The 24,552-nt window shown below is 44.1% G+C and overlaps 1 protein-coding gene across 10 annotated transcripts in view; it reads right to left on the bottom strand.

Annotated features, from left to right (window-relative positions):
* The window catches only part of Ino80d (INO80 complex subunit D), a 66,882-nt gene that overhangs the window by 41,649 nt on the left and 681 nt on the right, over window positions 1-24,552 (bottom strand). For 2 of the 10 annotated variants that reach the window (XM_087566236.1, XM_087566234.1), the window contains exons 2-4: window positions 16,116-16,219; window positions 5,905-5,996; window positions 5,553-5,799 (exon numbers count right to left, since the gene is read on the bottom strand). In XM_087566236.1, the coding sequence (XP_087422362.1) occupies window positions 5,553-5,770 (218 nt within the window). In that variant the 5' untranslated portion in view covers window positions 5,771-5,799; window positions 5,905-5,996; window positions 16,116-16,219. 10 annotated transcript variants of the gene reach the window in all.

The following is a 24,552-nucleotide window of genomic DNA, read 5'->3' on the forward strand; positions in this document are numbered from 1 at the left end:
CAGCAGCAGCAGCAGCAGCAGCAGCAGTATTAGGTATGTGCAGCAACCTTGAACCCCAGCACTTGGAGGGTAAAGGCAAGAGGATCAGGAATTCAGTCACCTTCCTCTATACAGGGAGTTCAAGCCCAATCTGGGCTACTTGAAACATAGGATCAAAACACAATAATCCAAGAGGAAAACATAGTAGTCACATACAGTGGCACACACATAATTCCAGCTACTCAGAATATCAAGCCAGGAGGATAACAAGTTTGAGGCCAGCCTAGGTTATACAGGGATGGTTTTAACTCAAAAAAAAAGGGGGGGGCCTAGGAGGGGGTTGGGGATTTAGCTCAGTGGTAGAGCGCTTGCCTAGCGAGCACAAGGCCCTGGGTTTGGTCCCCAGCTCTGAAAAAAAAAAAAAAGAAAAGAAAAAAAGAAAAAAAAAGAAAGGGCTAGGAGGATGGGTGGCTCACTGGTAGAGCAAAGGTCTGGGTTCAGTATCCAACATCGAAAAACAACAAAACAAATGGTTTTCAGCATTTGATGAAAAGATTAGTTTCTCACCGAAGAACAGTAAGGTAGAATTGTGTATTCTAAGTTAGAAGTCAAGGTTAGAGAGATGGCTTGGTGGTGAAGAATGCTTGCTACTCAATCATGAAGACCAGAGTTTGGATTCCCAACACTAATGCTAGGCAGCTCACAAATTCCTAATCAATTAATCCTTCCCTCAGACAAAGTGACAAATTCTTATTTATATATTTATGTTAAATGCCATGCAGAACTAAGAAAATGTTCTAGTTCAATTAGGAAGAATTTCCCCTTTCTAAGAAAAGCAGCTTGAGGCTGGAGAGATAGCTCAGTGGTTAAGAGCACCGACTGCTCTTCCAGAGGTCCTGAGTTCAATTCCCAGCAACCACATGATGGCTCGTAACCATCTGGGATGGGATCTGATGCCCTCTTCTGGTGTGCATGAAGACAGCAACAGTGTACTCATGTACTCACATAAATAAATAAGCCTTTAAAAAAAAAAGAAAGAAAGAAAAGAAAAGCAGCTCAAGTGCTTATTGTCAGCTTGCTGTATGGTCCTGTGTGTGTGTGTGTGTGTGTGTGTAGTTGTTTTTTTCCTTCCACCATGTGATTTCCCAGGGACTGACCCCAGGTCCTCAGCGCCTTCACTAGCAGAGCCATGTCAACAGCCTCTAGAGAGAGGGATTTTAAGCAAGCAGGTTGCAGCTGGGATAGTGCTCACCCAGTGGCTAGAGTAAGCGAAGGCTGTGCATAGCCTATGCTGTTTCACCTTCCTGAGGACTGGGACTGTTGGAATGAGTTAACACACCTAGCCAACTCTGTCAACTAAAGCTTGTTGTTTTGTAGGACAGTAAATAAGATCACCTCAAATTCTTCAGTGTTCAAAGAGTAATTGTATTAACAAAAATGAATTCTTATTTTTAAATGATTAACTTTTCTAAATAATTATGATTTAGCTAGTAACATTTATATAGAAATTTAAACATATTATTACATGAATTCAACCTGGATTTCTTGAAACAACATGAATATTAACCTCTTTCTAATTCTAATTTAACTTATTTGCAAATAGCACTACCAACTTTAGTGGATTGGCCTGATGCTACTTGTATTTTAATGGTTGCCCCACAGCTGAGAGAGTCCACACGTAAAATGCTAAGTGACCGTGCTCCCAAGTTATTTCTGATTGGTAAATAAAGATGCCAACTGCTGGGTAGAACAGACATAGGCGGGGCGGGGGGGGTTGGGTTTTGGGAGCTTGGGGTTGGCGAGGACCCACGAGGGGAAGAAAGCAGAGGGAGAAAGGAATAAAGAAAAACGTGGCCCTGGGGCCAATTGGAGTTAAGAGCAGCCCAGATGAAACACAGTAATAACTCGGGGTTACAGATAGGGAAGTAGATTCTAACAGCATGGAGGGTAGGCAGCTGCCCAGATTTGTACCATTTTAAGGCTTATTGTAAATATAAAAGGCCATGTGTGTTTTTATATCTGGGAACTAAATGGTGTAAGTGGTGTAGAAACCCCAGGTCATGATTAAATATTTCAACAACAAACAGCAAAAGTCTTTTGCAGTTACGCAGTCATGGGATAGTTTTGAATTAGAATGTATACTTAGTACTTCTCTCAATATAGAGAGGCAAAACCCCTTTCCCTTCTTTTCTTGTTCTTCAAAAAAGAAAAGAGTCAGACAGGTGAAACAGATGCTTCAGAAACTCCTCAGATCTTAGGACGGCAGCTGCTGTGGCTCAGGAGAAAGGCGGCCCAGGGGTGCCGTGTGTGAAAACCCAAGTGAGGGCCCTGCAGCAATGCAGCCAAGTGACCAAGCGAAGCAGCCCCATCACAGGCAGAGGTAGGGATTACCCCTCAGTCCCAAAAACCAAGCGCTCGCTGAGTGTCGATGCACAGGTCCCTTGCACACCTGAGGTTAACATTTTCTTCCTTGCTCCACTCCTCTAGGCATGGTTCTGACTTTCAGGCATTGTAATCGGAGCCACATGTGCTCACCAGAAATCTACAAGAAAAACCCCAAATCCCCTGTCTGTGTGCTCATTTTGGTAGGCTCTCTACCGACAGAAATCATTCATTTCACACTAAAACTGAAGAATACTCAACATAAAGAATGCACCATTCTTTTCTGGCCAGTTTATGCAGGTTGACATATGCTTAAAGAATGTGGACAAACATGCAGAAGGAGGGTGTGTGTTAAAACAGTTCCAATTTCCTACCCTTACATAGTACCTAAAGCTGTGTTCAAGAATGACCATTGTGGGCTGGGGTGATAGCTCAGAGGTTAAGAGCACTGACTGCTCTTCCAAAGGTTCTGAATTCAATTCTCAGCAACCGCTTGGTAGCTCACAGCCATCTGTTATGAGATCCGGTGCCCTCTTCTGCCTTGCAGGCATACGTGCAGGCAGAACACTGTATACACATAAATAAATAAATCTTTAAAAAAAAAAAACCCACTGATCTAGAGAATGAAAAGAAGTATGAAGAAACTATATACGAAAGTATTTTTCCTACAAACATAAAAGATAACCAAGTACAACTCATTTCTTAAAAAATAGCACAATGAGCCAGGTGGTAGTGTACACCTCTAACTCCAGTGCTAGGTCGGGAGGCAGAGACAGGAGAATCTTTGTTTTGAGTCAGCCTTCTCTACAGAGTGAGTTCCAGGACAGCCAGGGCTACTCAGGAACACTGTCTCCAAAAAAAAAACAAAAAAACAAAAGAAGAAGAGGAGGAGGAAGAGGAGGAAGAGGAGGAGGAAGAAGAGGAGGAGGAAGAGGAGGAGAAAGAAGAAGAGGAGGAAGAAGAGGAGGAGGAGGAAGAGAAAGAAGAGGAGGAGGAAGAAGAGGAAGAGGAGAAAGAGGAGGAAGAGGAAGAAGAGGAGGCGGAGGAAGAGGAGGAGGAAGAAGAAGAGGAGGAAGAAGAGGAGGAAGAGGAAGAGAAAGAAGAGGAGGAGGAAGAAGAGGAAGAGGAGGAGGAGAAAGAGGAAGAGGAAGAAGAGGAGGAGGAGGAAGAGGAGGAGGAGGAGGAGGAGAAAGGAGGAAGAGGAAGAAGAGGAGGAGGAGGAGGAAGAAGAAGTAGGAGGAAGAGGAGGAGGAAGAGAAGAAGAAGAAAAGAAGAAGAAGAGAAGAAGAAGAAGAAGAAGAAGAAGAGAAGAAGAAGAAGAGGAAGAAGAAGAAGAGAAGAAGAAGAAGAAGCAGCAGCAGCAACTAAATAATGAATGGAATATAAATTTGAAAATAGCACAATGTAAAGAAAAGAAAAAAAAACAGCACAATGTTTTTAAAGTATAAATTCAAATATCCTAGTGACAAAAGTCTGCCCTTAAAGTAAAACTACAGCTAGCGAGGAGGGGTGGGCAGAGTCTAGCTGCAGTCCCGGAGCCAGGCAGGGCGATCATTAAGCACCCGCAGCCACAAAGGGCAACTCTGCAGTGCAGCTTATAAAGTCCCAGGTTGTCCACGCCCCTTCCAGCCTTACTTTCTGTAACTGCAGCGCTCTCCTAAGGAGCCAGCCTGACTCTAAGTGAAGCCTGGCTGCTTCCGGACATTGTGGCTGATGCCCTGCCTATTCTGACCTCCAGGGAATTCCTGTAACTCAAAGTGGGTCTCTTGCTTCCTTTCAGGATGACTCCAGCACCACCACCTGCGCCAGATTTTCATCATTATTCTGTAGTAATGACCCCAGGAAAGGTATCCCAAAGCCAAACCCTTTACCCTGCTCTACCTCGACTTGCACCCTGAGGAGTTCTCCATTGCCACTGCAGGGGAATGGACAAGGAGAAGAAAAAGACTTGAGTCTGACTTCCACTGAGGTGGAAAAGCGTTCATTTGCTAAGACACAAAGCAAAGAAGCCTAAGATCGTTAATGGAAGGTGTGATGCCCATAATTGCTCTTTCTCAGACAAACGCCTTGACACACCCTGCTCCGGCAGAGACCACAGCTGTCCTAGAACCTGCCCCATTTCCACAGTTGGCTCAGGCCTGGCTCATCAAAGTGTGGTGAGCTGGACACTCCTCCACTCAGGTTGCAGACTGCTTTTTAAAGTCTTGAACCCTAGGCTTAACTCTGTGGTCAGTATCTGCACTAGAAATTTCCACATACTGTATGTGGCCACCTGTGGTACATCTCCCTTGGTCAAGGGATGCAGACAGACAGCATATGAAGAACAGGAGAGGTATACCAAGAGGAGAGCAAAGAGTCTCTCAGGCCTGAGGCAGAATGTTCAGGGCAGTGCTGTCTCAGAGAACTTTTAATAATGCTAGAGTGGTTCTGTAATGCACCCCCATCCGGGAGGGAGCTGCACACACCTGCAACTGTGGAGCGCTTTGGTAAGGCACCAAGTGCTCCCCTTTAGTGTGATCGACCACCCGTGGGGAATGTTTGCTGTGTGGACAGAGCCAGCTCACGAATGAGCTCCCTCTTCGCACTGACCAAGTGACCTCCCTCCTCGCACTGATCAAATGACATCTAAGCTCTGCAGCACCTCTGCTCCCTGACAGTCTGTGACATTATTTGGTGACCTGTAAACTAGAAAGGATTAGCTTTTTTTTCTCACTAAAAACAATTTGCTAAATGAAATATGAAAATGCAAGAAAAATATAAAGAGGATAATTAAGTTCTTTTTTAAAAAGTGAAAATACAGTTTCATAAGCATAATGTAAGTGGGATTCTTTTTAACCATAAAAGGTCACATAAGAAAACAATGCCAGGGTTGGGATTTAGCTCAGTGGTAGAGCGCTTGCCTAGCAAGCGCAAGGCCCTGGGTTCGGTCCCCAGCTCCAAAAAAAAGAAAAAAAAAAAGAAAAACAAAAGAAGAAGAAAATACCTAAACATACTTTAAAATGCCCCCTAAACATCCTGTTTTACTTAAAAGAAACTGCTTTCTTAAGCCCTTAAGCCCAGAAATACTCCAAGGTTTTTTGGAACAGCCCCAGGAATTAACACTAAAATTTAACCCACTGAAAAGAAACAGTATCAGAGAGAGAAAAGGGAGAGAACGGACAAGGAATGGTATGATCTGATGCAGCTCTTACCTGCGATCCTCTGACTTGGGAATGGGGTTGGTGCAGCGCTGGCTGTTATACTTGGCCACATATTCACATTGCTTGAAGGGGGCAGTCTTGTCTTCCAGAACGTGTCTGATACAGAAAGCGTAGCCGTTGAGTCGCCGCTGCTTGCACAGTTTGGGGCTATATGAGCACAAGGGCTTATTGTCAACCTCAGAGAAGTGTATATGTTTCCCTTCATACATCACGTGACTCTATTCCTTGTGAACATCAGCTAAAAGGCCACCACAAAAAAGAAACCCAGATGATAAACAAATCAGAGTGTGCGGTAGACTCAATGGAGAATTTCACTGAGGGGCTTGTGGCCTCTCAGCCATACCTGATTTTAAATCTTCTGCACCACAGCAATGTGAAGAGAGCCCAGGGGTACCACAGTTTGGAATGCTGCTCAATCAAGAAGAAGCAGATTGTCTACAAAATATCAAAGGCCTCATTAACACAGACATAAACAAAACCAGCTCAACCAGAACATAAAGTATCTCCATGTCACCCTTCCTAATATCATAGACTGATTCGAATCTAATATTCCAAGGATAAGTTCCAACAGGAAAAGGGGAAATTATAAAATGTGTTATCTCACTCTCCAAAATTGGACCAAATCACATTCACTCTGTAACTAGCTCAGAGTGCCTCAAAGCTACAGCCTCTTCTATCAAGTTATTTCCACAAGGTCAACGCCTATAACCCCAGCACTTGGGAGGGAAGTTTGAGCTAGCCTGCACTAAGTAAGACTCAGTCTCAAAGTGAGGGGGGAAAGAGTAGGAGCTGAATAGATGGCTCAGCAGTTAAGAACACTGGCCGTTTTCCCAGAGAATGTGGGTTCAATCCCCAGAACGTACAATGATCTGTAACTACAGTCCCAAGGCCTCTGAGGGCACTAGGCACCCATGTGGTGTACAGGCACACATGCAGTCAAAATACCCATACACGTAAAACAAACAAATACAAATTTTCAAAAAATAGCTTCTTACAAAGCACTACATTTTTTGTCTCATTGACAAAATATTTAGCAATTTGTTAAAAAAAAGTTTGTACGAAATACAAAACAGAGTTGGTTATGGTATCACACACCTATAATCCCAGCATTTGGAAAGACAAACGAAGCAGGAGGGTTATGTCTAATTCAAGGCCAGCCTGTTCTACATAGATTTCTAGCCATGTCATCCAGGGGTGAACAGGAAGAGCATATTTATAAAGAAACAAGTTAGTTTCAGGTAAAGGCACCCATGGTGTATATGTATACAAAGCACACACACAAAATAAATAAATGCAGTAAAAATAAAGGAAAAGGAGGAGGAAGAGAGAGCAGGCCGTGGTGAGATAGCCTTGGTGGGCAAAGCACCACAGTGCAAGCCTGGTTACCTACGCTCTGTCCTTGGGACCCACACAAGCAAGTGTGGCGGGGATTCACTGACTCCTTCCTATTGTTCGGACCTCCATGTGCACACTGTAGCAAACATGCCCACACACATCACACACATAGACAATGATAAAATAAATAAGTCAGATGTGACGGTATTCATCTGTAAAATGCCAGTTCTTGTGAAGTAGAGGCCAGAAGAGTAGGAGTTCCAGGCCAGCATAGACTACATAAGTATTAATTAAAACAAAAATAAAAAAACAAAAGAAAAAAAGAAAAAACGGGCTGGGGATTTGGCTCATTGGCACTTGCTATAGAAACATGAGGACAAAAGTTCAGCTGTCAGAACTCATAAAATAAAATACCAGGTGAATGTGAGGACCCACCGTAATCCCTATGCCTGAATGGCAGACAGGGGGATCCCTAGGAAAACTGGCTAGTGAGACTAGTAGTGTACCTAAGACCCTGCCTTGATATATAAGGGGAAATCAACTGAGGAAGGCTCCTAACATCAGCCTTAGGCTTGTACACTGAGGCATGCATGAATTCTCACACACACACACACACACACACACACACACACACACACACACACACACACACATATATATATCCACATATACCACACATGCCTAAAAGAAAAATTAAAATATACACATACATACACATATGTGCACATAAAACAGAACAAAATCTGTTTTTTAAAAGATGTTATTTCTGGGCTGGGAAGTTGACTCTGATCAAAGTCTGCCACCAAGCCTGGCAATCTCAGTTCAATCACAAGGATCCACAGGGTGGGAGGAGAGAACCAGCTCCTGAAAGTGATCCTCTGATGTCCACACACACGCCATGGCACTCTTGTGAGAACACACACACACACACACACACACACACGTAAAATAATGCACTGCCACTGCTTTTCTAACATTCTGTGTGCCAAAACCATCCCATGCAGACCTGAACTCCTTGAGACAAGTCTGAGTTAGTCAGCCACATTTACATCCATCAGTTCAATGTTCCTCAACAGCCAAACACAAGGACTAAGCATGGTTTGGATCTTCTAACCCAATACTCCCTAAGAAAAGGAAAAGTGAAATGACGTAGTATCTGCTATACTAGGACACACAGGAAGACCAAATGTAGCACTTACATAACACTGCAGTCTATACCAACGGGCTGAATGTAATTCATGAGATCCAAGTCTCATCAACGCTTTCAAAGTCACCTAGATGGTGGATGACAGCTTGGACTTCAGCTTTATCTTTTCCTTTAAAAACATGAATATGGGGCTGGAGAGATTAAGAGCACTGACTGCTCTTCCAGAGGTCCTGAGTTCAAATCCCAGCAACCACATGGTGGCTCACAACCATCTGTAATGGGATCTGATGCCCTCTTCTGGTGTGTCTGAAAACAGCTACAGTGTGCTTATATATAATAAGTAAATAAATCTTAAAAAAATAATGCTCATGCCTTTAATCCTAGTACTTGGGGGGCAGAGACATACAGATGGCTGTGAGTTCAAGACCAGTATGGTCTATAAAGTGAGTCCAGGACAGCTAGCTAGGACTACATGGAGAAATCCCCTACCTAGGAAAAAAAAGAACTCGAGTGTGGCTGAAGATGTAGCTCAGGTGGCAGAGTTCACACAAAACCCAGGATTTAATCCCAGCACTACATAAAAATGTGCATGGTAAGACTTTTAGACCTAGGCCTAAAATCAGCACAGTGAATAAGGACATGGGAGAAGTTCAAGGCCATGAGATCTTGTCTTAAAAGAAAAAGGAAACAAACTCTGTTGTTGCCAGTGTGGCCCGGGGTGGGAGATGCTCAGCATGTGCAAGGCTGGAGTTAGTTCCTGGCTCTACAAGAACCCAAGCTAGAAGAGGTAAGAAAGCGCAGAGTGAAGGAGGAGCTGACTACACAGAAATTCCTCACACGAATGACAGGGTAATACACAAATGACTGCACCAGAACAAATCAATGTTCGAGTCCAAAACCTGCACTTACTGTGTCTTGAACATTTAACCTCTCAGGATCTCAGATTTCTCATCCACAAAACAGGGTAACAGGAGAAGTATCATCACTAGGTTCTGAGGGCCCAGTGGTAACACAGGGATGAGCTAAGGAGCATGGTTAACATGTGATAAGCTATTCACAAATATTAACTGTATGGCATGCAGGAACTGTCTTTCCATCTGCCAGAGAACAAGAGATGCTATACGCTCCTCGGGAAAGAACATTCACTACACAGGAAGATAAAACGCGGATCATAAGGCACCGTACACTATAACAATAAAATGAATCTAATTTGCAGAGTCAGGGTCTCAGACTTCACAAAGACAAAGCAAATCCAAACTGTTAGTGTAGCAATAAAACACATGCACTGACAGACCTAGTCATGCACAAGTGTAGAGCAGACACAAGAGCTGTCTCTTTCACCTTATTAGGATGAAAGACAGACAAACTGATCTAAAGTAACTTTTGTTGCTTCTAGAATGGATGCAGCCCAGGAAGCTCGAACGCTCCACGGAGTCAGGGCTGGGCCACATCGATAGGAAGCTGGGGCCACAGTATCCTCTAGGCCTCAGAAATCCAGAGCCCCACTGATGGGTACCAAGAGACCTCAGAAAGAAAGAAAGAAAGGAAGGAAGGAAGGAAGGAAGGAAGAAAGAAAGAAAGAAAGAAAGAAAGAAAGAAAGAGAGAGAGAGACAGAGAGAGAGAGAGAGACAGAGACAGAGACAGAGACAGAGACAGACACAGAGACAGACACAGACAGACAGAGAAGGGAGGGAGAGAGACAGACAGACAACCAGCAAGCTTGCTCCAGAGTGGAATGAGAATGGTTGTCCAAGAAGAAGGCTGTGGAGTCAATCCCTAGCAAAGTGTATCTATCTCTCTCTATCTCTCTCTCTCTCTCTCTCTCTCTCTCTCTCTCTGTGTGTGTGTGTGTGTGTGTGTGTGCCCCGCTGGTGCATACCTGTATTCCTAGCACTCACAAGCGGAGGTGGGAGGATCTGAAGTTCAAGAGCATTCTCGGTTATATAGTCAGTTACAGACTAGCTTGGTACACAAGAGATACTGTCTCAAAACAAACAAATTCTACTTGCCCTAAAAGTCTGGGTACTTAAGACAGGAATCTGAAAGCAAATCTACAAATGACTTGAATTCTCACATTCTGTGCCATTCATCCATCACCCAATTTCTCAAATTAATTCAAGTCTAGTCTACCATTTTCTTAAAAAGTTGCCCTTGGGGCTGTCAAGATGGCTCAGTGGGTAAACACACTAGTCACTAAACCTAAGCACATGAGCTCCACCCCTGGAACTCATACTGCAGGGGAAAGAGCAGGCTCTGGCAAGTTCTGCTCTGGCAAAGTCATTTACATGGTCAAGATGATGGTTAAAGCACCTACTACCTAAATCTGAAGACCTGAGTTTGAAACCCAGAATCCACGAAAATCCACATGCAGTAGCAAACATCTGTAGTCACAGCACTCCTAACAGGAGATAGGAGGCAGAGACAGAAAGGTTCCTTGAAACTCTCAAGTCAGCTATCCTGGCAAGGGCAGCAGGAAAGAAAATGCAAACAAAAAACAAGCAAAAGAAAGAAGAGACCCTATCTCAAATTAGGCAGAAGGTGAGGACCTACACCAGAGTCATCCTGTGGTCACATATGCACCCAGAGCAGAGCATGCACCTGCGTTCACTCACGTGAGTGTGTACACATGACTGTGTACGCCTACATGCACACAGCACAAAGAGAAAATAAGCAGGCCTGAGCCACCACACCCCACTTCCTTCCTAGCCAGGTGTGGTAGCTCAGACCTGTATTTCCAGCATCAGGGAAAGCAGGATGGCTAAAAGTCAAAGCCCGTCTGTGCTACATAGTGAGCAAGACCTTGTCTCAAGAAAAAACAACTTCTTTTAGATTTATTATTTATGTATATGAATGTCTCACCTGCATGTGTATTTGTGTAACATGTGCATGCTGACAGGGGTCAGAGGAGGGGTCAGATCTGATGAAACTTAAGTTACAGGTGACTATGACCATGAAACACTATGTGGGTGCTGGGAACTGAACCAGAGTACTGGCAACAAGTACTCTGAACTACTGAGTCAGATCTCCAGCCTTCAAAAAACCTTTTTGTTTTGTTTTGTTTTTGAAGTTTTTCTACCTTGTTTGTTCTACTGACACCTTCACGTATTAATGAGCTAGGTTTCTAGGGTCCCTGTAACTTTAATTTTTTTAAAGCTTATTTTTTTAAAGATTTATTTATTTATTATATATGAGCACACTGTAGCTCTCTTCAGACACACCAGAAGAGGGCATCAGATCTCATTACAGATGGTTGTGAGCCACTATGTGGTTGCTGGGAATTGAACTCAGAAACTCTGGAAGCACAGTCAGTGCTCTTAACCACTGAGCCATCTCTCCTAGCCCTTAAAGCTTATTTTTAATGATGGTTCTTAAATGCTTTACCCTCCCTTCTAGTCCACCATGCACCAGAGGTAGTGGGAAAGAAAGGATATGAAGGAAGTGGACCTGTTGAGAAATGGTTGTTTGGAGCAATTCTCATCGTGTTGTCTGGAAATTATTGGCAGTTTGGTTTACAAGTCAGCAGCAGCAGCTCAATCCACTTGCCAATACTTCACAAATTCACCAGCAGTCCAGTGTGGTAGAGTTGGGACAGCAAACATGAATCAGCAGTGGTGGCACTACCTAGCAGAGTCACAGGCCTCAGCCTGGGCAGTCAGCAGGAGGGACCAGGAGGGATATAAGGGGAGATGTTCTGAGCTGTGCTTCTCTCAGCAAAGGGAAGATCAGTGAAGACATGAGACCAACAAGCATTGTATAGTTATGTAAGCATGCCAAGCTCAGCCTCCATCACTGTCCTCACTGTCCTTTGAGTTCTATTTATTCTCCCTCCAAACATCAGGTGTTCCTTATGGGTTTTGTCTCACCATGTGTCGTTACCAAAGAATCTTTCATCACATGTCCTTTTACATGTTTGTTTTAGCAGAACATCTTTTCATAATTCCTTCACGAGTCTGTCTTAGCCTTTTTCCTCCATCCACTTCATCAAAATGTTCTTTCACATGTTTGTCCCAGCAAAACGCCATTCAACACAACTGACTTTTAAAAAACCTTTAAATTTCTACTTCAGGTCACCATCTATCATCCTCCATCTGAGTCGACCTTAAACTGTATAGGCCAGAGTAGTGGCTTCACACTCATGTAATCCTCCTGCCTCAGCCTCTCAAGTGCTAGCATTACCAGGTGAGCCACTACACTTGGCTCTCTACTTTTCTTTGTTTGTCCCCGTCATCCACTGCTTTGAAAGAGACCTTCATAACCAGATATCCAGGTATCCAAAGCTTTAGTTCCAGTACTTTGAGAGGCAGAGGCAGGCAGATATCTATGAGTTTGTGACCAGCCTGGTTTACAAAGTGAGTTCCAAGAAAGCCATGGCTACATGGAGACCCTATCTTGAAAGGACAATAACAGAAAAGTGATTTTTCATTTGTACAATGGGGAGATTCTTATTTTGACCTCTCAGACACCAGCCCATCTTTAAGGCCTTTTGTCTTAATATTAGTTCTTGAGCTTTTTTATCCCATCTTTTCTCCATTTTTGGAAGAGCAACATCTCACCTCCACCTCCTACCACAGAGAGCTACTGAAACACTTTCCACCTTTCTGCTGTTTCTGGAAGTGTTCATCACAAAAACTCTTCCCTTGAGGCTAGCTAGCTAGTTCCACAGCACCCACATGGCAGAGGCAGGGGAAGGAAAGTTAGGCTTTATGTTTCTTCAGTTGACAGAAATGATCAACTGTCAACTCCTTGCCACCAGTTTCTCCTCCATCCCGTCTTACAAAATGGAAGAGCTCCAGTTTACAACTAAGCTCCACCTTCTCCACCAGCCTGAAAGCCCACCACACAGACCACTCAGCCATTGCAAGCACGGGTCTGCTGGCTCTGTCTTCAGGCTGTACCAGTGGAGAGCCACTCCCCTTACTGTGCTGAAGAGGTGGTTACTCGGACATCCTCTCGAGGTCACTACACTTGCGACCACTCATCCACACTGCGTTCCTGGCTGTGATGCTGTGCAGTCAGTATACACCGAGTTCCTGGCTGTGATGCTGTGCAGTCAGTATACACTGAGTTCCTGGCTGTGATGCTGTGCAGTCAGTATACACCGAGTTCCTGGCTGTGATGCTGTGCAGTCAGTATACACCGAGTTCCTGGCTGTGATGCTGTGCAGTCAGTATACACCGAGTTCCTGGCTGTGATGCTGTGCAGTCAGTATACACTGAGTTCCTGGCTGTGATGCTGTGCAGTCAGTATACACTGAGTTCCTGGCTGTGATGCTGTGCAGTCAGTATACACTGAGTTCCTGGCTGTGATGCTGTGCAGTCAGTATACACTGAGTTCCTTTTGTTTCTTCAGTTGCTTTAGAGGAGGGGAACATAGATTTAGGTGTACTACCATGGTCAAAGTTATTTCTAAATAACTTTAGAAAATTCTGTATAGGCAAATGCTTAACCCAGAGGTAGACAACCTATATGAGTTCTGAGTACTGCCTGATGTACATAACAAGTTCTAGGCCAGTTACAGTTAGTGAGCCCTATCTCAAAAAAATAAATAAATAAAAAATCAACAAAAAAAATCCTGTATGGAAGGCTGGGTGCAGTAGCTCATGCTTTTTTAATCCTGACACTTGAGAGACAGAGGCAGGTAAATCTCTAGGAGTTTGAGGTCACCCTAGTATACACAGCAAAGTTCCACTTAATAAAAATATTCTGTGTAGTAAAATACACATTAATGAGAACAGTGAATTGGCTCAGAAGGTAAAGTACTTGCTGCTGCCAAGCCTGAATTCAATCAATCCCCAGGACCACACACACAAACAAATATACCTTAAAAAAGTATTTTAATACCCCATAATAACAATCAAAATAATAAAATATTTATCATGTAATTTGTTTACAATATAATTACTTTTATAATAAATACCTATTTTCTAAAATTTTCTTGCTTTGTTTTGCTTTACTTTTTAAGAGAAGATCACAGCCCAATATTGCCTGGAAGTCTCTATGTAATCAAGGATGATCTTGAACTTCTAATCTTCCTCTGTCTACTTCTCAAGTGCTGGGACCTCAGTGTGTGACATCATGCCTGTCTCTCTGTCTCTGTCTTTCTGTGTCTTTGTCTGTGCGTGCGTGCGTGCGTGCGTGCGTGCGTGTGTGTGTGTGTGTGTGTCTCCTTGTATGTCAGTTCTCTTCTTCTGACCTCTATATGGGGTCTGGGTATGAAGCTCAGTTTATCAGGCTTAGCAGCAAATGCCTTCTCCCTCTTAGCTATCTGGCCAGGCTTGAGGTCCTGCTTTCTAATTTTATATTTAATCAACATGTTACTAAAGAACTTCTCATGCTTTTAGACTCAATGTCAAGAACTGATTTCCTAAGCTCCCATGAAAAGATCACTTCTCCAGTAGCTACAGTGGCTCTAACAGTAAGAAGCATACCTTCTTCCTTTAGAGGATTATTAACCCATCATGAGATATGTTCAAAAGAACTACATACTTGGGGTGGGCTGTTACAACTCTGTGCTCACCAAGACCCAGAACAGACAGCTTCATCTGCACAGAATAATTGACCAGGTCTTCCCATTCTCTTCTATGTGGTGCCCTTTAATTATGCTTCACGTGTGAGTACGGGTGTCTGTGGAGCTGCTGTAGCTAGAGTTATGGGCAGGTGTAAGCCACCCAACGTCACATTGACAGCCAAACTCGCTCCTCTGCAAGAATACTCCTACTGCTCCTACCTGCTGGTCACATCTTCAGCAGTGGCTCTCAATTCCATGCTGTCTACTCAAAGTGTGTATGTAACATATGCTGCAATCATTAAATAGCCCCTCTTTGGTGTCTGAGGTTTGAGTCCAGGTCCTCATCTATGCTAGACCTATACTCCTGGGCCTTAAATAGTTCTTAAAAACACTGGTACTTCAAAGTTTGCATGACTTCCTACAGCCATAGTCAAATACCAAGAGAAAGCTATGTAAACTGGAAGCCTCAAACTTTTTGAAGGATTGGGGTTATACATTGGTTTGCTTGAGTTATTCAGAGCCCTGAGTTCAAATCCAGCATCACACGAGGGTTGGGGGTTGTGGGGACATAAATGCTATTAGATTTTCTAATCCATGATGGCAAAAGGCTAAAACTAAGCTCTACTGTTTAATACAAGACAAAAATAAACTTCCTAAAAAGGCTGGGGGCAGGGGCAGACATGGTAGTACACACTTTTGATCCCAGCACTCAGGAGAGAGAGGCAGGAGGGTCTCAAGTTCAAAGGTCAACCAAGTTCAAAGTCTACACAGCTGGGTTCCTGGCCGGCCAGGGCTATATGTAGGACCGTCTCAAAACAACATAAAAGTCCTCCTTGAAGCTATAGTCTAAAATTAATTGCAAAATAACTCACTGTTAGTTTCTTTCTTGACAACATGGAGGAAAGAGACACTGGCCACAAGGAAGAAGACAACCTTTTAGGGAAAGCACCACAAAACACTAACCAAGATCTGAGCACTCTTCTTTTTGGACCACTGTGTCCCCTCCATGTGGAGCTTCTCCCTGTCACTACTGTTCTTTTAGCACACCTGCTTCAGTGTTCACATCACTCCCCAGCATCTCGGACCGCCACTGTAATTTTATATTCTACCACCTTTAAAGCACAGACCTAACAATGCACAGCTATTCTAACTCAGAATGAATGTAAACTCCTGGGATGTCTGTTTTCTAACAAACTCTATGCAGACAGCAACAATATTATCCAAGAGTGACCACTGCTAAAATTACAGTCTCCACTTACAGACTTTAAGCTATCAGGTTTTCTTTTACTTGGTCTTTCTAAAGTGAATTTGAGTGTAATTTGATCAAGAAAAAAGCAAAGTAGCTAAATAGACTATACTAATTCATAACCACAACACCCTACATTAATATAAAATGTAATAAAGCTTGACTGCAGATGAAAATATATCAACAGCTAAGACTAAAAGAGAAACCTATCTCCCAAAAATAAAAGTCATAATCAAACACATGCCAAAACCCCAAGACTCCTCAAAAGGCAGGTGTACAAATAAACGCCCAATATGAATTTAAATTAAGTGCCCTTACCTGGTTTATTTGAAAGGGTTAAGGGTAGTTTATGCAGCGGAGAGATTACTCATTGCCTCTGGGAGGAATCAGGGATGGGGCTCAAATCTGGTCAATTTTCTCATCTGTAAAGGGAAGATAACTGTATGTACCTCACTGAGTTGCTTAGCTGAATTAAATTAGGTAGTTCAAGAACACGTATTTAGCACGGTGTCCAGCACATAGTTAAATTAACACTTAACATTAGCTACTACTAGAAGCAGTAAGCAATAGTTTATTAGTATTATCATTTTCATCTCCAATCTACAGGGCTGCCCTCTCCCAGTTGCTGGCAGTTTCCTAATGGTCGGGTGTAGTTCTCCACTAATGCCCACCCTCCAACCTCCTTGGGGCTGAAGTTACAGAACACTCTGACAAGTTTCTCCTATGCTCCACATTTAAAATCTACATCCAAAAAATGTCTAGCTTTGTAAAGAGCACTAAGATATTGATTTCCTTCTGAGAGAAAACACTAGCAGAAGCCAGGCTTGGTGACACATGCCTTTTAACCCCAGCATTTGAGAAGCAGAAGCAGGTGCATTTGTGAATGGGAGGCTGGTCTGACTACATGGTAAGTTCCAGGACAGCCAGGGCTACATAATGAGGCCCTGTCTCAAAAAGCAAAAACAAAACAAACAAACAAACAAACAAAACCCTATTGGAACAATGTTTGGTTCCAGGGGCATCGTTTCTTCACTAGCACACACGGTCTAGATTAGACTCTCCAGTAATTCCTATGCATGTGTGCTTGTACACACACACACACACACACACACACACACACACACAGACAAACACATTCGCAGACTGATTTGGTTAGAAGTCATCAGCTGCAGTTAATAATTCTTTACAACAAATGCTTCCTGAACCCCTGCCCAGGTCACAATTATTGCAGAAATCGTACACTGCAAGACCACTAAGGAGAAAAATTAAGCTGTGGCTAAACTCAGATTCTCTTGTTCTAAGACTCTGAAACCAAAGCTTCTTCAGTTACTGAATCCATCCACTCTTCCTACGTGAGTTCTCTGGAGCATCTGACATTCTGGACCACTTTCTTTTGTCCTGGCCTCCCAGCCCTTGCCTCCACACTCAGACTGCAACGCTGGCCTCCACACTCAGACTACAATGCTGCCTCCACACTCAGACTGCAATGCTGCCTCCCCACTCAGACTTGCAATGCTGCCTCCACACTCAGACTGCAACGCTGGCCAAGCTTCTTTTCATTTCACTTTATAGCGGCACATGATGAAAGAAAGGTCTAAGGTGGGGCAGAAGTGGACCACAGGCAGACTTCAGCAAACTTTGCTCTTCTAAGGGCTCCAAGGCAAACAAGTTTCTGCAAGTTACCGAGGTTAAAAAAAAAAAAAAAAAAAAAAAAAGCAGACCTCACAGGTGTGGTGGCTGTTACTCCTATACTATTCTCAACACTAGGGAGGTTGAGGCAGGAGGATTGTTGTGAATTCGAGTCTGCGAACTCACTTAGGCCAGCTAGAACTAGTGTAAGATACTGTCTCAACAAAAGGAAAAGGAAACAAAACAAACAAACAAACAAAAAAAAAAACCAAAAAACAAAAAACAAAAACCAGAAGCTGGGTGGGATGCTGACTACAAGTTCAAGACCATCCAGCTATATGAACCCTCTCTCAACACACACACAAAGAAATTAAAAATTGAAATCAAGCCCTACTTCCAAGACTTTCCAAGTTTTCAGACTATAAAATTTCTCACAAAATATTTTCAAGTCAGCAGCTAGTTGAAAGTTCTAAATACGCATTCAAGACCAAGTTATTTTATGATCTATCTGTTTCATCTATAAAATCACTAAGTTACACACACAAAGGTCTGAGTCACACAAGGTATTTCTAGAGAGTTATCTTACTTTTATCTTACTTTTCATTTGTATCCAGATTTCCAAACCAATGTACAGACTGTCACGTACACAAATCCATGTTCATTTCCTGAGATTCACTACGGTCAGATCTACCTCTTCCTTCCGTTTTGGCTGCCCTCAGAGCATGTCTCTCACCCAGCTGCACTCCACTTAGCCACCCTGAGGCCAGCTGACCCTCTAAACAGCCTCTGCCACCTTCTGCTGTGGGGTTCTCAGCCACCTCAGCTCCAACCCTCTTCCATGTGTCCTGGGGATGCCTCACTGGCCATCCAGTCTCACCCTCCTTTTCTCCACCTACTCTGTACAACTACGACTCTTGACCCACTCTATTTTAAGTAAATGTATTTGGCCAAAGACCTTCCAGGTCACTTTCAAGATTCACAGAGACCCAAATTCCTTACCAGCAGAGAAACAAGTCTGCACTATCCCACATTCCCTCGCTCCAAGGCCACACAGAACCACAATCTGCAACAGAGAACACTCTATTTATTGTCCCTAGGCACTTCTTCATAGTTGCAGGCCCCACCTCCTGAAATACCTAACTCCTCCCATTAGCTTAGGGCAGAAAGACCCGTGCAAAGAAAGCCCTTGAAAGGCCTCCCTGCCAGAGCAGAAGAAACCTCCAGGTTAACCCACTTCTCATCATTCTAGGCAGTAAAATATGCTCAGTTTTCTCCTCCACCAAACTAGGGTGGAGATGGGGAAGGGTAGAGGGAGGGCGACTACCTAGACATACAGCTAGAGGCCCTGGGTTCAATAACCTGTACCTGTGACCCAAAAGTAACATTACAGACCTAAAATCTCCACTCAGTCATATTTACTGCTGCAGACTCTGTTTTTAAACCAAAACAAGTAAAGCTGTGTGTGTGTGTGTGTGTGTGTGTGTGTGTGTGTGTGTGTGTGTGTGTGTGATCAGGCTAGGAACAAAGGCAGCTGACCTGCTAGAGGAGTGAACGAACACCTCCTCAAAGACTCCTGTCATCTTCTCAGGCCACTCCAGAGTCTGCCTACCGTGGCCACAAGCTACCCAGGCCTTCAAAGCCACAAAATTAACCCTATTCTTAAGGGGCACAGACACAGAGGATGTCAAATTCAAAGCACTCACAAGGCCCTGGGTTCAAAACTTGGTGCCACCAAAAAAAGGAAACAGAAAATTAAAGGAACAAAGCAAACTTACCATTCTGAAAGGACACAGCCTCATTTCCACAGTCATTCTACAGGGCAGGTAAGACGGGCGCCCACTTCACTGGCACACAGAATATTTGTTTCTTTGAGACGAGTCTCACACTGGCCCAGGCTGGTTTGAACTCACTCTGCAGCTTGGGCTGACCCTGAACTCTCAGTATTCCTGATGCAGCCTCCCAAGTTCTCCGACTACAGACTTGAGCCACCAGTCCTAACTTGCAGCTAAGATTAATAAAATCAATAGCCTTTTATTTCAAATCATGAGAGTATGTGTGGGTATGTGCACTTGAAGGTAGTGTCTGATCCTCAGGGTCTAGAGTTGCAGTCATGCAGGAGCTGGGAACAGAATTTGGGTCTTCTAGGAGAGCAGCTCACACTGTTAGCCATCTCTCCAGTGCCTTACTTTTTTATTTTTATTGTGTGGACAAGACTGTATCTATGTGTGGGTGTATGAATGTGTGCATGCTGCTGCTCCAGTCCGGAGGGTATCAGATCATCTGGAGCTAAAGTCTCAGGCAGCTTATGAGCCACCACTGTGGTGCTAGGAACCAAATTCTAGTTACCTAAAAGAGCAACAAATGCTCGGAACTGCTGAGCCATCTCTCCAGCCTGTCTCTTAAAATAATGATAAAAAAAAAATGTATAAATTATCTATAAATATAAATCATAAATATTAGTATTACTATTTTAGATAAGCTCTCCCTATTAAGCTCTGGAACTCACTAAATAGTAGACCAGGCTGGCTTGAAATTCACCAAGATACTCCTGCCTCTGCTTCTTGAGTGCTGGGACTAAAGGCATGTGCCACCACACTAAGCAAAAGAAAATCTTTTAAGATTTATTTTTCTTTTGAAAGGTAAGGTAAGTTTTAGGGGCTGCCAAATGGTTCAGTGGATAAAGGTGCTTTCTGTCAATTCTGACAACCTGAGTTCAGTTCCTGGGACCCATCTGGTGAAATTAGAAAACTTGACTCCCACCAGATGTCCTCTGACCCCTTACATATATGCTGTGGCATACACAGACACACACATCTACGTAAATAAAATACAGTAACATCTTTAAAAGACCGATTTTAATTCTAAGGTGTCAGTCACATCACTAAGATTAAAGACCAATTTAATTCTAAAGCCCAAACGTTAACCATCTGAAAGCCCACAAGTCATCCCTTCCTCAGTTTCCAAGCTTCTGTTTGTGCTGCACACATACTCAGATAAAAATAGAAAGGCACTAAAATGCTATCACCCTGGGTGGGATGGATAGGTCAATTCCCCAAACACACTAGGAATATATATTTTAGTAAGAAAAACAACAATCAAACAAGGTGTTACTTAGATGGTGTTACTATAGAACATAGGATAGAAAAATCACTAATCCTATAGCAAAGAATTTTATTTTTGTTTCCTGACAAAGAAACCAAAAATACAGAGGAAAGGGAATCAGAGCCCAACCCAAAGCCCGATCCAACCATGTACATGACAGCAAGAGTTCACCGAGAGTTGTGGGTTTTCCTGAGCGGGACTGGGGGCGGGGAGTAGCAGGGTCATTCTATTAGATAGCCAGGCTGGCCTTAGATTTGAGATCCTCTGCTCTCACTTCTCTAGCCCTTGCCTACAGGCATCCACTGCACCCCTGGCTAAGAATGCGGTTTCAGAGTAAAACTCACAACTGAGAATTGTAGTACCTATCCATAAGGCCAGCACTCAGAAGGCACGAGTGGGGAGATCACTGTAAATCAAAGGCTAGCCTAACCAAAGGACTTCCAGGCTGTGAGACCCTGCCTCCAAAACAGACCCTTCCTCTTAACTATCTAACTAGATAGATAGATAGATGATAGATATCACATAAGTGCAAAACAATTACCAAGCAGTCTGTCACCTTGAATCAAGGACAGAAAAGCAGGAGGCCTAACATTTTAACTTGTTTCTCCTGATTCTCAAATGGCCAGGCGTACTGTCTAAAGTCAGCCTTTACCCAGAGGCCTCTGGGTACAGCCACAGCTGATGATGCAGTGGAAGCGGCTGTGCTTTGAGAACAGAGCTGTATTCACCCTAGATTCCATCCAGTGCTGCCCCCAGTCAGTCTCACCTACTGCTACAAGTTACCAGGTGTGGGAAGAAGCTGTCTTCAGATGCAGATGGCCAGGTTTTCCGGTATCCCAAACCCTGTTGCAGACCTAGAAACTCAGCTGAGCCTAGATCTTAGGGAAGGATGAATTTATTGAAGTGCTAAGACTTCAAATTATTTAAGTCTATCTAAACTAAAATTTTCAATCCTTTCAAATTAGCAGCAATAGGACCACACAGAGGACTCAGAAATCAAGAGCATTTGCTGCTCATCAAAGGGCCCAGGGTTTGGTCTCAGCACCATTGTGTCTGCTCAAAGTATCTGGAACTCCAGTTCCAGAGGATCTGACACCTCTTCTGGCCTTCTCAGGCATAACACCCACAAGGTGCACAGACGTACACACCTTCAGGCAAAAACACCACACACACACACACACACACACACACACACACACACACACACACCCATACATACACACATACACTCACACCTACACATACACACACATACACCCACACACACATATACACACATACACTCTCACACACACTCACACTCTCTCACACACACACACTCACACTCTCTCACACACACACTCACACACACATACAAATAAAAATTTAAATAACACCAATATAACTTTCTGGAAAAAGAACAGCAGAGATAGGATACACAAATTTCTTTATAAAATCTTTCAGAAAAAAGCTGATTATTTCAGACATATAAATGAACATCTACTTTTTCTTTTCTTTTCCTGAGACAGGATTTCTTTGTGGAGTCCTAGCTGTCTTATAACTCTCTCTGTAAGGCTGGCCTTGAACTCTGAGATCCACCTTCTGCTTCTGCCTCTGCCTCCTGAGTGCTGGGATTAAAGATGTGTGCCACCTCTGCCAGGCTAAACATCTACTTTTAAAACAAAACAACTCATAGTGGAAAAGACATTCTCTTTCAATTTAAAACTAATTCTCTATGTTCTCATAAAGTCTCTTATTAATTTGAAATTAAATTTTAAAATATCAAATCTACCATTTCTTCAAGAATAAAATAGCCCCCAAGTGTATTACAGCACAGAATTAAACATTTTGGGACAGGATGGGGGAAAAAATCATAAAGCTTTCAGTACTTTTACAAATACGACTTTGAAACTCCAAGAAAATGAAGTTGATGATAAGCATTAAACATATTACAAAATATCAAGATTTCTTTCAACTTTTAAAATATGCTCGGAAAGGGGACTTAGAATGATTTTTCTATGCAGTTTGCTCTAAGAATAAGGGACAGTGATAACAGAAATAGGGTTTTTGCTACACACATACATGAAAACACCCTAGTCAATAAGCAATTTCAATAAATCAATAATGATAAAACAACCATTACAAGTAATTTGCATTTTGATACCAAATCCATACCATCTTCAAATATCAAGACTTTCTTAGGAACAATTCTAAATGACTGGATATCTAAAAACAGAGCTCTATTTTAGCCAGACAAAAAGCAAGGGATTCTTGGTAAGAACCGTGTAAGGAGTCTCAGTGTGATGCCTGACAGAAGCCAGTGCCGACCAAGTCACGCATTACCCGGTTGCTCTGCAACTGACAAGCAGCTTTTCACTAACTGCCCTGTAGACTGGACCACCTCTGCCAACCACACCTCCAACCTGCAACTAAGCAAGGCACATGAGCACCAGCGTGTGCATGCATGCATGCACACACACAGACACACAAACACACACACAGCCCCAAGCTCTGAGAGAAGTGTGGAGTTAAAATAAGAACTAATAAAAGAAGTCAAATGAACTCTCCACACATGCCCACACTAGGGCTGGGAGTGGAGGGGCCAGATACATTGCAATTTCAACATAAAACAACACCCAGGTGGTCAGTTGTAGCCTTGAAAAACAGCCTATCCTCGAAAAGAAAGAAATCCTTGATTTGGAAACTTAAGTTTACTACACGAAAGAAAAAGAAGAGAAAAAAAGTTTCAGGGCTGATGGCACCAAAACAGAACCAAAAATTGAGTTCGTTTACAGGGTAGGCCAAAGCCAAACTATGTTTAGTTCACAGGGCTCCTCCACAGAGCCCCCCAGCTGTAGCAATATAACTTTAAGTTTCCATAAAACGCCATGGTTTCTATTCTAGAGTGACACCTAAGGACACCACATAAATCCAAATAGTATCAGAACAAATCAGTCATTGCTCCTTAAACTGCAGGTACACCTTACTTCACAAGCCGCCCAGCCCTCCAGTTCCTTCCTCCCAATTTTGAACGCTCTGCACCGTCTGTCAGCCGTGGTCTCCCCCATGGCTTCAGTTTCTGAGTCGGTTTTAACCGGACAAGTGACCAACTAAGAGGGGTAAAGTCCTACAACTGAGGGCAGGGGACTGCTCCAGAAGCCTGCCTGGTCCTGCCCCTCTCTCCCTGACAGTTTGCTCTCTGCTCTCTACTTCCTACCTTCCTGCCGGAGCTGTCCAGAGAGGTGGACTGGGGACCCAAAGGAGTCCGGGAGAAAAGGTGGGGGTAATAAAGGCACAAGTAGCACCCCCCACGGCTCTTTGGTAGGGTACCGGGTTTTTAAAAGAGAAAAAAAGGAGGGGAGGCCGATGGACACAGACTTTGCAATAGAAACAGCACCTGAATTTACCTCCAGCCTTTCCCGCCCCCGAACGCCCAGTCGCTAATAAAGCTAAGAAAAATCCCTTGAAAACTTTTCCAAACCGGAAGAGAAGGCTTCTCCCGGGGCCCCGGAGCTCTTGGGGAATGGGCTGGAGTTGGCAACCCCGTCGGGGACCGCGGGGAGTGGGGTGGGGCGCGGGCGAGGGGTGCAGGGGCGGAGTACCTTGAACGGACAGGAACTGGCAAAGAGTTTCGAGCCAGCCGAGTGCTCTCCCCCACGCCCTCGGGGGCCCCGGGCGCTAGGACCGGGGCTCCCCAGAGAGAAGGCAGCCCCCAATTCGGGCCTAAAAGGAAACTTTCCGGGCCGCGGCTGCACCTGACTCCTCGCCGCCCCTCCACCCCACGCCTGCCAGGCCGCCCGCCCCGCCCCGGCCAGGCCGCCCGAAGCGCCGCGGAGCGGGGATAAATAAACCCAACAGTTACCGGAATCCGGGGGCCCCGTCAGCGCGATGCCCGGGGACGGGGTACTGCCGTACAGTCCCTACTCCAAGGCCCCGCCGCCCCGGTCCCCGCTGCCCGGCCTTCCGTCCCGCGGGAGAGCCTGGGGCCAGCGCAGGATGCAGCCCGCCAGCCCGCCCCGAGGCCCCGGGGGACCCCAGGGGCGCG

Source organism: Rattus norvegicus, chromosome 9, assembly GCF_021556685.1.
Source record: "Rattus norvegicus strain SHRSP/BbbUtx chromosome 9, alternate assembly SHRSP_T2T, whole genome shotgun sequence".
Taxonomy (NCBI): Eukaryota; Metazoa; Chordata; class Mammalia; order Rodentia; family Muridae; genus Rattus; species Rattus norvegicus.